Below are 15,796 nucleotides of genomic sequence, written 5' to 3'. Positions count from 1 at the left end.
AATCCCGATTATTGCTTAATTAATTTCATCAAATTGTGTCAAGTAAAAGCATTAGGATATGGTAAAAACTTATCCAGCCTTAGATATTAGCACCAATCCAATAAATACATACATATGTCTTTATATATTATCCCAAAAGCATAGTTAATGACATATTTTCATCTTATTTTACCTGGGGATTGGTCAGTGCTGAGTGTCAAAAGTAGATGAACAATTGGCGCACATAATCATTTCATGCCATTATGTCTTTCCGCTCAACGAAAATGCTACAAATACAAAATAGATGAACATTTTTTCGAATTGCTGAACCGTTTGTTTTATTATACTTGAGTTCTTAATTTATAACGTAACTATGGTTTGTTAGTATAATTTGATGTAAGCACGTATTGTCTATTGAGTAAGTTTTTAAAGATCATTATGGACTTTGTTTTAACCGTGTTTGCATTTCTTGCTAGAAAAGGAGGAAGAATTTCAGATGATTTCAATCAACATTTTGTAGCAAGTTTGTGGTAAAGAAATTTTGAATCCAACTTATATACACAACATAAAGAATTTTTGTATTATTGATGTATTTCACTTATTGTAGAAGGTAACTTACTTTATTTTTTGTGCAGTACCACTAGTGTCAAGCTTGTGATCTCTCAGAACATTAGTCTCAAGGATACATGTAATCTGCAGTGTGATCATACTACCCTGTAGCCCCGCCAGACGCGAATCATTAGAATCTAGAGTCGGTGAGTTCAACAAGATATATAGTTCTCCTATTTTGATGTTGCAAACATGTAACGGATAAATCATAGTAGTAATTAGGAGATTTAATCCTGGTTTGAGGGGCTGTTTTAGTTAAATGATGGCCATTAGATTTAGAAATGGGCAGTTGTCACAAATCTAAATATACACTGGATCAACTGGAACGATGAATAAAAGAAGATAATGAAGATTTAAGAAACTTATTTATCTATCTTCTAGTGCACCTTTTGCTATAGTACAGATATAGATAAATTCAAGAGCATATTGATTCTCATAGATTAGTAAGATAGAGACATAGATTATATACTACCTGTTCTCAGACTCATAGATTTGGTCCACAAAAAGGCAGTAAGACAGAATTTATACTGCCTGTTCTCAGACTCTCATAGATTTGGTACAAGAACCACAATTCTAAAGTGCATTTTCCCAAGTATAAACATGAAATGACCACAGCATAGTTTTGCCTAAGTATTAACAGCTACTTGGCTACTGAGTCTGTCCAGAAGTTAAGAGGAATCACAAAGACCACCTTAGCCAGCAAGTTCTCCATACAGGGAGAAACCCCTTAGACTCCTTGAGAGAAGATCAACATCTCAAATTCACAACAGTGTACTGGTCGCCGCAAGGGTATGGTAGAAGCCTCCTCAATGCAGACTTGACAGCACCTTCATTGAAATGATCTCGGACTTCTCTTCTCATGTTGCTACGAATCTGTCAAATATGGATTTTCAAAAAACAAAAAAGTTAGTAAAAGTTTTGCAATTACTATTTATTGAACTAGCTTACTCTCTATGTATTCAAGTGATTGAGAGGTTCACCTTGTAAGTACGCGCTAGATCCCCGTCATCATGTTTTGACCAGCAGACGCGGCTCATGAAAAGAAACAAAGGCATGTTTGCCTGCATCTGCAACATACATTCACTAGATGAAAAGATTGGCAAATCCTCAGTGAATGATTACAAGAATTATTGAAGTAATGGCGCGTCATATACAATGTAAAAGTTAAATGTGGTTTTGAGTTACATTTTGCCGGACATTGACGTGCTATCAAGTATAAAAAATGATGGCATTCCTTCAACTCTTCCTAGATAAAACCCCCAATATACCTGCTAGATTTAGTTTTGCTTAACAACAGTGTCACAGTATCCAGAACTTTGACAACAATTTCTAGTACAAGAATTAGGAATCCACAAAAGAGTATCAATTGGTCGATAAAAATTGTTAAGAGTCCCACATGGACACATTGGTTGAGATAATGAGTTATTACTCCTTATATGTTCTTGAACAATTCTCAACTTATGAGCTAGCATTTGGGGTCTAGTTAGCCCAAGATCCATTTTCTTAGCAAATATACTCACTGATGATGGTATTGAATAATTAAGCAAATTACCTAGTAATCGCTGAGTCCCTGATAAGTTATTCCTAATGCTGTTAAATCCTCGTTTTACCTGAGCCTATACATCCTCATTCTATACTATCTTTTTATTGCTATGCTGATATTGGATCCTTGAATCCAACATCAAATGGAGATTTACACTTTTCTTTTTGGCGATCTGTTGCTGTTTATTCTATGAATCAACAAAAGCAGTGCCCCAATATTGGCATTGAACAATTTTGGCATACCAACACATAAGTTACCCGGAATGAGACACATTGAGTGCTAGTTTGTCTATTGATTTTCCTTACACCTAATGAGTTTTACTTCATAAAATAGAAGGAAAGCTGTCACTACAATTGTAGCTTGCTCTTTTTGAGTTCTGCAGCTTTCTATCATTTAATAGAGGTCTTTCAACTTGTGATGCTTTGTAAAATAATCAAAATATTCCAAGTAGCATCATTTTGCAATGTACAATAAGTAGCATCTTCAACTATTCTTTCAGGTTAATTGTTTTGGTAAAGTTCGTTCTTCCTAGTTGTATGTTTGACCTTTTTCAGCTTCATGCTTTAAGTTTTTTATAATAGAAAAGGTTCAAAAGAAGACTTCCAGTTTGTCAGACTACCAAATATATTTTCTTAAACGTTCCTTGCAACTTAGAAAAGATTTGCTAAACTCAAGGATATTCACATAATTTTAAATTTTGCAAAGGGGAATTCAAGAAAATTCCAATTATACAGATTACCTCCTTTTCCGATGGTCCGCAATCCAATGCATCCTGAACTAGATTCTCCAAAGGTCCCTCTCCTTGTAGTTGTTCCATTGCATGCACTACTGCATCTACAATCTGATCAAATATGCAATCATTCGTTTAATAATATCGAACAATGCTCAAGATGGTGTAATAGACCAAAAACAAAAAGAGGGAGTAAAGGATTAATCTCACCCTCTGGGCTGCCTCCCTATCGCTCAAATGAAGTATAAAGTAAATCATTCCAAGATTATCGACACGAGACGACCAGTCACCTTTTGGATGGAATCTATCCACTTTAACAGTATACAACTGAAAGATAAAATAATTAGAATGTATTTCCAAACAAACAGAAAAGATTTAGCTTTTAAGGAATATACAATGTACGTACCACCCTGTGCTCGTGGCGGAGTACGCGTGTCACTTTGATTCTCAGGAGATGAACCAAAATCTACAACAGAAAATGATCTTTTACCTGTCATAAATACACAAAGTATATCCTGCTAAGATAAAAATGCGATTTATTGAATAGTTTGTGATGTATATATTCTCGTATTTAGCCATACCAATGTCTCATTCTTCAGATGAAGGGGAAAACTTATACAAGTACACATTCCAGTACCACTGTCCATAGGCATAGACACTTCCTCCCTGTCAAGGTTGGACTTTGTTTAGACATTTTTCATTTTCAATTTGCGGGTAAAATCCAACAGTTCGCATGTAATAATACATAAACTCATCCTCCGTAGGGAGGTATATGAACCCACCCTCATCACCCAAAGAAAGTAAGATAAAACAAAAAATGAGCTGATAGAAAAACAAATCCCTAAATATTTGGCCACATCAACAACAGTAAGCATGATCAAGAAAGAATAAGTGCAAGAAATGACGCCCATTTACTTGCTGAACCACTAGTAGCATTTCAGAACTACGGAGATTTTATTTTTACTTTTTTCACTTGATTTAATCATTTTTCGTAATTGTAAACTGTAATTGGTTTTGTTGTCATCTGTTAACCATAGACTACTCAACAAAAAGTAACTGATTTTAATGGTGATTGTATTCAGTTTAGACAACTGAAAACCAACTAGTGCTTAAGTAATGCGACTATTGCGCAAACCATTAATTATGAACCAGTTCTCTTTGAAACCAATCTCTCCAGATCTTCTCCTCCCGTTCTTTCATCCACCTGCCACCATACTGCCCAAGACACTACCCACCAACCAACCAGCAATAAAGTAACCCACATATATCCATCTCAAACTACAATCTAGTTTTGATGAGTGAAGGGAAAAGAGCTGAAAAGGTAGAAAATTGAGCCATGGAGAGTGAGGAGAGCTCGAGAGCCGAGAATTTGGGAAAAGAAAGGATTAAGACAGTCCGGTTGGGGATGGTTTTAGGAGTGTGGCCTGGAGTCTGTCCTAGTATTTGTTTTCTTCTTTGTCCGAACTTAAGTTCTAAAACCTTTTCTGAACGTTTCGCATTATTACGTCAAGTAGATTACATGGTAGTTCTGGCATACAGAAGTTGCTCACAATTTGATCGATGGAGACCCAAATTATCTAATTCCAAATGCCATAAACTAGGACCAAATTAGAATGACAAGTCGTGGAGAGCTTAATTAATGTAAATGTTCAACATGAAATTTTGGCTTCAGAATGACGAGCGACCGCTAGTAGCAACAAAAGTATAAGTACTTCAAACAAGTTATCTTTCAGAGTTAGGTTAACCAATGATATGCAAACGCAATGCTCACTTTGTCACACCCGGAGGAAAATGAAAAGGTGCTGGTGTGAGCTTCCCACGTTGATACTCCATTATAGGCATAGAAGGCCTTGGTATTCCACCCTAAGAAAAGAATTGTCTCAAAAAAAAAATAATATACAAATATGACATCACGAGAATGAAAATTCCATAAGAAACTTATGCCTCAAACAAAAAAGATAAAAAACCAACCAAATAATGGGACAGAAGGCAATCGAGAGAAGCAGAGTCAAACTTCCCAGTCAGAATAATGCGAAAGTTTGACGGATCCCTAAAGCAATCTTTGAAGTATTGCCATGCCTTTGATGTATTAACTTGTGAAAGATCCTCGGCTTTTGGCTGCATAGTAGACAATTTATTAGCAAGAAAGAGCACGGATAAACTAGATTCAAACTTAGCCACGTGCCGTGATAACAAATCTAAATTAAGCATTTTTCCTCCTCTTACAAAATGTCACGTTTCGGTTCCTCAAAAAGTTCAACAGAACGCATATGTCAAGTATTTATACTTGGCATGAAGCTACATAGATGCCCAAGTACAAGGCGCACACCAAAAGGCATTCACATCAAACACATGTCCAGCACCAAAAGGCAATCACCATAGTTGTTCAGCGGCTACCAATTCAGTCACTGGGGTAAATTCATACTCCTTTAGTTCCATATATAGCATACTATAAATATTGCAGAATATTTTGCAACTTAACATATCATCTTGCAACTTAAATAAATTTTGAACACCAATGTAAAAGGTGTTTGGTGCTCATATACTAAACCGTAATTTATGGTGTATGAAGGTTTTCCTCTTTTAAGAAATTGCAATTGTGATATGGCACAAAAGACATGAATGATATAAAAATAGAAGTAGGATATGAAATTCGGATGAGGCTAGCAGAAAGCACAGCTCCTAAATCTCAAGGTAACTTCGTAAGACATGTGATGCAATGTAGCCATTTTCTTTTCAAAGTTAATAGTGGAATGTGGAGAAGAGAAGCAAAGATAGTTATAGGAAATAAACCAAAGATAGTTATAGGAAATAAACCAAAACTATCTATGATCATAATTCCAGATTTATCAATTTAATGGAAACTAAATATATTTTCCATGAATCTTGAAAAGAATTGAAAGATCATTTGGTAATAGAGACCTTGTAAAAGTAAGATCCACCGCTATTGATCTCCTTAGCAGTATTCTCTAGGATATGATACAGATGTCCAAGGTCGGGAGACAGACGCTCTTTCAGTTCATCAACCATAGCTTTCATAACTTCATCTTCAGGTTCATAGTCGCTTGTGAATAGTAAGTATACAATCTGTAGGCATCCAACAGAACAATTACTAAACAATAGAACCAACTAAAGCATTGAATCATACTAAGCATCTTCATCTTATGAAACCATGTGAAACTGGAAAACTTTGTGGAGTAGAGATAAACTACCAAAAAGCTTTCATGAAGAAGACCTCCTCCCAAAACAGTAAGCTAGCAAAATAGCACAAAAGTAAACCTGCTAAAATAAACTGGAGCACGAAATGTAGATTTTGGGTAACACAAAGACAAAGGTAGCCCCAATTCTGGCTCAAACTTCTCCGCACCTACTTTTTTGCGCAGAAAGCTGACTGAACTATATAAGCATGAATCTTGAAAGGTTGAATACAAATAACTGATCTACCAACAAACCTGAAGTGCAAGTTCGATATCTGATGAGTCAAAGTCCGCACTGAAAGCTCTTCTATACTCTTCCACCTCCACATTGAAATGGACTGTATCAAATGCCTTAGGAAGTCCCTCAGAGCTAGTAGCCCAGACACTTTTGCCGATCAGACATGAAAACGAGCAGCTGAGGAGATCTGCTTCTGTCAATTCTGAGAGACCTCCATATGAGAATCCACTCAAGAAGACCTGTAACATGGAAAAATATGAAAAAAGCAAAGAAAAGGAAAATTGAACAAGCAGGACTAGGTGGGGCATGATTTTCCTACACTAATCGATTAAACATTTCCCACATCATCACCTAAGACAATAACAGAATAGATATTTCAACTATGTACCAAATAAATCCTATTGATACCGCTACATAATATCAGCACTTCGTAAAATTCTCCGCCAAAACATTTACATCAAATGGTGTTTCCCGTTTCAAAATCCTCACGTGCGTGCGCTTTTGAAACAAGGAATCTGAAAAGATCAATCATTATACTCTTACATGGTCGAAAATTTACTTATCCTCTCACCACACTACCTTTCTGTATTTTGACATGAAAACGAGTGAAAAAGAAGAAGAGAGATCTCAAGAAAAGAAACAAGGAGAAGAACCTATGTAAGCATAAAATCTAGGGAGATTTGAACTAGAATAACACTTGCATTTTCTGCATCTCTTATCACTGCAAGTACTGAAGAAAGCTCTACACTTTACAGAAGAAAATGGTTACAAAGCATATTCTACAAGTGATGCTGCTCAATGTGTCTAGAGCATGGGTCACCAATAGCTACAAGTGATACTGCATTGCCCTTTATCATAAATTCAAATATTTGGGGTGGTTGCAATGTAAAATGCATAAAGAAATAGGGGAAAATCTATGTAAGTATAAAGCTGACACTCTCAAAACATTAATTTATTTCACCCCTTTGAGAAGGAGTTTGGTCACCCACTCCATTTTGCAGGGTGTTTTCATTTGTACATGCATACAATGCTTTCACATTTATAGGAATCTATGGAGGGATGAATCATCACTTGCATTTCAGTATATTATTAAGGTATTAAGGTAAAAGGAATCTCAATACTCTGAAATGATGCAGAGGACTTCTAATACTTGCAAAATGAATTGTGGAGATTGGGAAACAGATTATATCTGAACTTGAAGCTCCAGACTTTACAGAAGAACATGGTCGCAAAACATTTCTACAAGTAATCTAAATGCTTCTAGAGCATGGCTCACTAATAGCCACAAGTGATATTGCATTGGCCCTTATCATAATTTCTAATCTTTGGAGTGCTCATACTGTGCACATTCTGATAAATTTGAAAACCAAGTCGTATCCCGCCAAGGTTGATGTTTGCTTAACTTTAGATTTCTGCCTAATTTTAGATGGTATCCGAAGTCTAAAGTTACTGGACCTAGCTTTCTTCCTAGTTGATTTATCTTTCTTCTTACCATTCTGTTTGGAAATCCAACACCTCCTTAAGGTCCCAAACAAACTTCCAGACACTGTAGTGGCCACTGGTCAGAGACCCAGCTGCCGTATTTGTTGAGCATCATTGAATTTTGTCTTTTCTTTCTTCATTCCCAAGTAATCTCTTCCTCATCCTTCATTTCTACTTGCTATACATACCTAGTTGTTACTCCCTCTTCCGCTCATATTAAGGATCTAAGGCACTCCAACAATTTTAAAAGGTATGACCTCTTTAGTCACGTATATGATATATGGATCAGATGTTGCTCTAAGCTCTAACTGACGGAGCAGATTATTGGTAAAGGACATGTATCTGATGATCTCTATTCCTTGATCCATCGGTTCCTCGTTTAGTTGTTTATTCTAGTGTTGTCTCTCCATTGAAGCACGGGATGGACAATACACGAATTAATCAGAAACTTAGACTAGATTTAACAAAAAAAGATAATTCAGAGGAAAGAAATGTCAACTCATTACCCGACCAGCATCATCCGTACACTGGTAAGTGACTTGCATCCCATTAGCTAAAATGAGCTCCACAGCTCTAATATCGGAATGTTCAACTCGCTCAACAATACACCTGAAATTTTTTAGGTGTTAAGGAAAGGAAAAGTAAAGAAAGAGAAAAGTACAATAATCTTATATATCTATATATCATATATATATCCATGGAATCAGAGAGATTGACGATGGTGTCGCACATCGTATTGAAGCGGGATGGGTGAAATGGAGGCTTGCATCCGGGGTACCGTGTGATAAGAATGTGTCGCCAAGGCTTAGGCTTAAAGGTAAGTTCTACACTGTGGTGGCAACTTTGGACTATTGCTCTTAAGAAGGACTGCTTATGGATCAAATGGGTCAACATTTACTACATAAAGAATAAACCTTTGAAATCAGTTCCTGCACCTAAGTCAGCTGCTTGAGTTGTGAGGAAAATATTGCAAACCAGAGACCTGCTAATGCAGCATGGTCAGCTTCATGGTTATTTGCATACCCGGTCAGCTTGCATAGTATGGGTAAGTTTGAAATACACAAGGCTTACTTGCTACGCTTGCCTCAGTGTCCAAAGGTAGCCTGGAAGAGTTTAGTTTCGAATACACATTTGCACCCCAAATTCTATTTATCCTATGGTTAGTTGTTCAGAATAGACTGGCCACAGTTGGTAGATAGTTGAAAATTGGCATTGCAGTTCCTTCATATTATGCTTTCTGTTCAACAACCGGAGAAACATTTGCTCGTCTATTCTTTGATTGTTGTACTCCGAAAACAGTTTAGAATAGCTGCTAGTATGGCTAGGATACTCTAGAAATGTTGGTATCTGGACTGCTGAATTGAACTGGGCCTGCCAGATGGCTAAATAGAAGAATGGAAGATGCTCCATTGCTGCCTATTGCTTGCTATGACTGTCTATATCATCTGGAGAAAGAGAAACAGTTTGAGGTTCAAACATGGAAGATTTGATGCTGACAGGATCTGTAGAGAGATTGTTGTTCATGTCCATATCAGAGGAAGCAGAATCATGCTGTGGAAGATGGCTTTACTTAGCCTTGACTCAGTCCCATAGTTTCTGTATGGATATCTCTATCTCGTATTGTTTTCACTGTTGCTAGTTGATTTATAGTTATTTTGTATATAGCAACCATATTGCTATTGAGAAAGCAGTGGTCAGCCCTGCTCAATTATGTAATGTTCACTTTTGGTTAAAAAAAAAAAAAAAAAAAAGACAATAAGATATATTCACCCAGATTTAATCTCCATCTTTAGTATCAGATTGTTTGAACCCTTCACTTCTTCATCTGACCATCTACCAAAGCATCCCTCTTTTTCCAAATCATTAATCTTTTGCAATGACTTCTTCATATCTTCTTGCGTCACGGAATTCTTGCTTTGAATTACGATAACAGACATTTTGGAGGCTTCACATTGCGAATCACAAAAGCTTTTCATGTTTTCCATATTAATACCTAAAAATTAGAGAATAGTTAAACAAATCTGTCAATACATGATGAATTAGACTACAAAAACTCACTTTTTGTGAGAGCTGTCAAAAGCTGTGCTTGCAGCTTCGGAGCCAATTCAGGTGCATTAGAAACGAAGTGCTGCATGGAAAAAGATGAAATAAGTTTTTGACTCAAATAAGAAATAAACAAATGCAAGTCATTGGAGACATACACAAGTATAGTCGTCTTGTAGTCTCTTTGAAGAACAGTCATGACGATTTAGGTATGCTTGCTCATAGGTGCCCAGGCAAGCGGAAATTCCATCATTTAATTCATTTTCTTCAATACCATGGACTCTCATTCGTGCAATCTGAATAATATGACCAAAACAATATTTAGTGTGTAGTTATGTGCTTCATTACATAACAACTTTAATTGATTTGTTGATCAAGGACACCATTGCTCTAAAAGCTAAAAAGATTAAAGGAAGCACGGGTGAATTACCTCACCAAATAATGTCTCCAACACCTCAATTGTTTCACATTCTTTACACTCCGCCCCAAACACATAAATGGTACACATCTGTAAATCGTCAACTCTATCGTACTGAATTTCTTTTGGTCTGCTCATGCTTAAAAATCTTTTCTTCAACCTTGCAGCAATGATTCTATGAAGAATTGTTTGTTGAATGTACATGAACACATCATTCACAAACTTCCACCCTTGTTTCTCAAACATAAAGGTGATGTATATCTGAGACATTCCCCACTTCACAAATCAAAGAAGAAGAAAAAAAAATGGAAGAAATACAAGCATTAGCAACGATTTTCCAGAAACTTGACAATAAGAAGATACCTCATGAAAGAGTTCGGCATTGTTAATACTTAAACTCTACCATAAGCATGCAGTAAAGAGACAAAGTAGGCCTTAAAAGATTACCTTCAAAATTGCACTATCGACGTGTGTGTTCAATCTTGGCTCGCAGTATTTTGGAAGAGGGAACTCCAAATGTGGTGGCATGCCTCGCGGTTGGCTTTCAAAGTAGGTTCTGATCCAACCAATTATACTCTAAAAAATAAAGGATATCGAAGATGATTAATTTATGACTGCTGAGTCAATGCATATACCTTGTCAAAATTTAGAGAAAGTTCATCACAAACCTGCGTTTCAGTTACGTCTCCCACAACAATAACAGCCATATTGTTTGGGACATACCACTTCGTGTAAAACCCCTTTACAATATCCACAGAAACATCTTGTACGGAATTTTTTGTGCCACCTATAGGCTCAGCGTACTAGAACACAATATAGACAGTATCAGTTGACTAGTAGCTTAGAGTACATTTAATGAACCAAATCAGAAAAAAGCTAAAAGTTAAAGATCAGAAGACACATGTAACACGTCCTTGAATCTATATTAAGAAACTATAATGTGTAGTACCATACGTACCGCACATTACCCCTACATGTACTTTAAGAGGATGCAAAGTTATCATAAGCTTTCTCTCAGATTATAAATTCCAAGTCAACGTTATACCCTAATTAACAGTCTAAAGTATACATTCAGGTATTGTACATGTAAATAGAGAAAGGAGATTCACATAACCTTTGCTCCTTGAAATAGGTGAGCACTAAAAGTGTGTGCATGCTTTTTCAAACCATCCTGAGAATTATTCCAAAGCTCATCTAATATGATTGTTTTCTCCTTCTCTAGCTCCTCCGCAGTGAAATTAAGCTGCAAAATAAGTTTTTCCATTATGAGAATAACCAAAAGCACAAAAATACAACAAAGAAGATGAGAAGTAATAACCTCTTCAGAGATTGCAGCAATTAATCCAATTGCTTTCCTCAAATTCACCATGCTGGTCGCAGCAAAGTTATAAATTGTATAATCTCTGAATGTCTTGGCCTCTTGATGAGGGCCACATTGTTCTTTGAAAGCTTGTAAATATTCAAGCGCGTCCTGATTGGAATATCCATACCCCTCCAGAACTAGATGCTCGATAATGTGTGCAACACCACGTTCATTGTTTTCCTCACAAACAGCCCTAGTCAAGAGTCATGAAAACTATATCACAGGGCAAATCACAATCCAACTGTTGTACACTTACATAGTTCAATTATTTTTCCAGAATAGATAATAAATCCTCCATATGCTTTTATTTTCTTCATTATTGGATACGCTGAAGTGGTAACTAGTGTATAATTTAATTTGTTTTTTCTTATTTCGTAATAAGCAACAAACTATTTTGAAATGTCATTGTAACTTTGTAAGAAAACAAAATCATAGCATTACACTTTCTAACTTCCCCCTTACCACCTGATTAAAAAAACCAAAAAAGAAAAAAAAGAGGATAACATATCACCATCATCCAATCACCTCAACAGATGTTAGCTAGTTTCTAGATTTTAGTTACGTTCAAACTCAAACTATATATCCATGTATATTCCTTGTACTTATCTTCTCAAGTTTAAATCTCTAGCAAACTCCATATATATATATATATATATATATATATATATATATAGACACACACACACACACAGCTCCTACCAATGAAAGCACTCAAATTCATCATTAAATGTCTGCTACTCTTTATGGTATCAGAGAGGCAAATGCTCTCAAGAGCTTCTCATTTCTGGAAAAGGCTAACCAGCACAGCAACTTCCCTTCCTTTCGAAACCAATTTCCAACATCTACCGCACAGATCCTAAACCAACAGAACAGCAATTGTGACTACTACATCCAGTGTCCACAACAGGTCATCAATCAATCCAGTTTCAACTGCCCCTGAAACTCACCGGCAGCCATACGTGCTTTACTTGGAGAGTACAAATATCTACCCTTCTTTTTGGGTATGATCTCATGGGTTATATCGAAGGCATTGAACCGTATCCCTCACAATTTCTCAACTCAACAGATGTCTCAAACACTCAACAAACTCTCAACCCAGCTTACAAAATCTGGACAAGACAAGACAGTCTTCTCCGAAATAAAAAATCACAGTCCTTAGTGGTTTGGACCGGAGTATAAGGACATCTGAGCAGCCATCCGTGCCCGAGATACACCCATAAGTTTTGAGGAACTCTACAACAAGATCCTTGGCCATGAAGTCCTCTTCAAACACGAAGACGTCAAGAAGGAACAACGAATCATTACTGCTCAACTCAATCAGAGTAACTCCACAAACTTGGAAGTAGATCTGACATTAACTACAACACCAATCACAAATCTTTTCCCATGAACGGACAACGCAACATCAATAATCAGTCTAGACAACAAAATGGAATCCATCAAGGCAGTCAAATAAAACTATCAGAGTCCAATGCCAACTCTGTGACAAATTTGGATGTGTAGCCAAAGTTTGTCGATCGAGATCTCAATGTGCTACTGATATGCAAGTGAATTTCGCTGCTCGCAACAACACCTCTCTATTTTAATTGGTAAAATTCAGGTACCCCAGAACCATTTAACTCCAACTAAGAACTAGCCAGCAACCGGAAAGATTTTGAAAATTGAAGCATAAAAATAAGAATATCAAAAGGAGAAAACAAAACATAAGGTGCTAAATTATAAGGAGACTAATTATTCTGCACAGGTCAATCATTTGATAAAAGATGAGAATTACTCTTCTTGCAGCATACTCGTTTGTTCAGCAAGGTAGCAAAAAAGAGACAATAATTACTCAGCCATTAGATGGATCACAAAACTAGAAGTTGGAAACAAAATGAACTTGAGCATAAATGATTCAATTTGTATACTTTCCAGTAATAGGATGAGCAAATACTTTACCTCCTCAAAACACGTGCGTTAACGTTTTTCAAGTACAACAAACATAAAAGATAGATTTAACCATGTATTCCGCATTCCAGCAGCAATACCCTTCATCGGGTTGAGCGCTATTTTAATACATTAATTCGGCCTTTTATAATGATGGGGTGGGTGAATACATTGATCTACACTCCTTAGTAGACATGGCATTCAACACCTTTCAAGTCCAGATTATACTCATCAACACGTCTGGCACAGCCGAAAGAAAGCATCGTGACATAGTGGAGACAACTCTCATGCTACTGCACCACGCTTCGATCCCACTAAAGCTTTATGGGGTATGCCAAAGCTTCCATCACATTTGTTATGACCCTCAACATCAGGGGTGTGCTTGGTATGGAGTTCCAATTATCCATGTTTGGTTGGTCAAAAGTTTCGACAAATATTATGAAAACAAGTTCCGTAAAATGAGGAAAATGACTTCCCTAATAAAAGTAGGGAAAACAAGTTCCATACGTGTTGTTTAAAGTTCATTGTTTCCACCCCATCCACCCAACACCCCCACCCCTTCACCATCCCATCAACAGCTCACCCGGAACCCCAACTCCCCACCTCATTCCACCCCCATGGTGTTTTGCTAGATTACATTTAAATGCTCTTGGTATAATATTTTTTTTTCTTACTTACCAAACACTAGAAAATAAGTTAGAAACCCACTTGTTTTCGAAAAAAATATTTTCTAGGATATTCTATTCATCCAGACAGTTAATTTTTGTTGAGTCAGTATTTCCCTTCAAAGGCCACCAACAAATCAACTTTCCCTGGGTCATGCCTACAGATTTAGCACCATGGCTTTCTCCAATTTGTGCAAAACCATCAACTACTGAAAACACAACCTACCAAATCCACATTCAGCCTACATGTAGATCTACAGATTTAGGGTGTGCTTGGTACGGAGGAAAATATTTTCCAAATAATCACAAACTTTTTTTTTTTTTTCAAAAACATTTTCTTTAGGAAAACAAGTTTCTTAAAAATGAGGAAAATGACTTCCGTTAAAACAAGTTCCGTAAATGACATTCCAAGTTCTTTTTTTCCTTCCTACCCACCTAACGCCCCCAACCCCTCACCCCTTGACCATCTCAACCCCCACTACCACCGAACCCCCACTCCCTACCCAATCCCACCCCCATAGTATTTTGCAAGCTTACATATAAATGCTCTTCGGATGATATAATATTTTGTTGTTTACTTACCAAACACTGGAAAATAAGAAACCCACTTGTTTTCCATGAAAAACATTTTCCTTCATGCCAAACACACCCTTAGCACCATGGCTTGTTCAGCACCATCAACCAAACATTTTCCTTGATGCCAAACATTTTCTCATGCATGTTTGGAGGTGAAAATGTTCTGTTTAGGAAAAGAAATTTCTTTTAATTAAAAACGAGGACCATGAACTACAACCAACCTACATATATGTAGATCTGCAAAACTGACCTCAACTATTTAATTTGTGACCCATGGTAAGAAAACAAAATCCTAGCACCTGATAGTTGATAAAACAGAGAAAAAACACACATGCATGCTAGTAATCTGAAAATGAAAGAATGAAAAGAAAAAGAAAAAAAAAAGGAGATTGCATACCCTGCTTTTACTACCAAGCAGACACGTACTAGTCCTTTATCTATAGGGTTGTCACTTTTCTTGATATAGTATCTAAACCCATTGTCAAGGACCTGATATTCTACACCATATGGAACAGTTGAAATCTCTTGTTGAAAATCAGGTAAATCTATGGGTTCTAAAAGTTCATACTCATTCAGCTCATCATAATCATCTTCCTCGTGGTACTCTTCCCACATTCCTTCTTCTTCCTCATGAGTTTCCATATTCACCTTTTTGAGCTTTCTGTCCTCTGCTCTGCTCTGCTTTGCTTTATTCTTCACACTCCCTCTCTCTAGCTCACACACACACTCACTCTACCGTACTGGTCTCATCATAGTATCTTTTTACTACTCTTTATTATATGTGTTGTAACATTTTCATTTTACAAATATTCTGACTGTTTAAAAAAATTATGAAATGTAGCTACTTCACATTAGCTATCACTGTTGATACAGTATGTGTCCAAATACAGTACGAGCCGACACAACTTTTTCGATTGATACCCGCGTGATACAACTATTCAATACGCAAACTCTAGTTGTGTTTCGTAGTTATAGTTTCAAGCAGTTACGAAATTAATGTCGCTATTGTATTTACGAAATGTACGTA

The 15,796-nt window shown here is 36.6% G+C and overlaps 1 protein-coding gene and 1 long non-coding RNA gene across 6 annotated transcripts in view; both read right to left on the bottom strand.

Moving 5' to 3' along the window:
• LOC132030780 (uncharacterized) overlaps nucleotides 1-15,796 on the bottom strand; it is a 65,901-nt gene that overhangs the window by 22,968 nt on the left and 27,137 nt on the right. The gene's annotated exons all lie outside the window — the stretch shown is intronic.
• Nucleotides 935-13,695, bottom strand: LOC132030774 (zinc protease PQQL-like). Of its 5 annotated transcripts, none has more exons than XM_059420519.1 (20): nucleotides 13,541-13,695; nucleotides 11,558-11,795; nucleotides 11,354-11,482; nucleotides 10,908-11,042; nucleotides 10,687-10,815; nucleotides 10,252-10,515; nucleotides 9,980-10,117; nucleotides 9,837-9,906; nucleotides 9,549-9,771; nucleotides 8,285-8,387; nucleotides 6,314-6,535; nucleotides 5,784-5,948; nucleotides 4,833-4,979; nucleotides 4,633-4,724; nucleotides 3,443-3,527; nucleotides 3,268-3,351; nucleotides 3,072-3,172; nucleotides 2,871-2,972; nucleotides 1,569-1,655; nucleotides 935-1,461 (listed from the first exon to the last, which is right to left on the bottom strand). In XM_059420519.1, the coding sequence occupies exons 2-16, from the start codon at nucleotides 11,606-11,608 to the stop codon at nucleotides 3,328-3,330; spliced, it is 1,977 nt and encodes a 658-aa protein (XP_059276502.1). In that variant the 5' UTR covers nucleotides 11,609-11,795; nucleotides 13,541-13,695; the 3' UTR covers nucleotides 935-1,461; nucleotides 1,569-1,655; nucleotides 2,871-2,972; nucleotides 3,072-3,172; nucleotides 3,268-3,327. The 5 variants fall into 5 exon arrangements, with proteins under 5 accessions (XP_059276502.1, XP_059276501.1, XP_059276500.1 ...); XM_059420518.1 differs by lacking the exon at nucleotides 13,541-13,695 and adding an exon at nucleotides 12,302-13,502; XM_059420517.1 differs by lacking the exon at nucleotides 13,541-13,695 and adding an exon at nucleotides 13,377-13,497 and having other exon boundaries at nucleotides 3,072-3,188; nucleotides 3,292-3,351.

This window comes from Lycium ferocissimum, chromosome 9 (assembly GCF_029784015.1).
Source record: "Lycium ferocissimum isolate CSIRO_LF1 chromosome 9, AGI_CSIRO_Lferr_CH_V1, whole genome shotgun sequence".
Taxonomy (NCBI): Eukaryota; Viridiplantae; Streptophyta; class Magnoliopsida; order Solanales; family Solanaceae; genus Lycium; species Lycium ferocissimum.
Note: the sequence above shows the minus strand (reverse complement) of the source record. Positions and strands in the feature narration are given on the sequence as shown.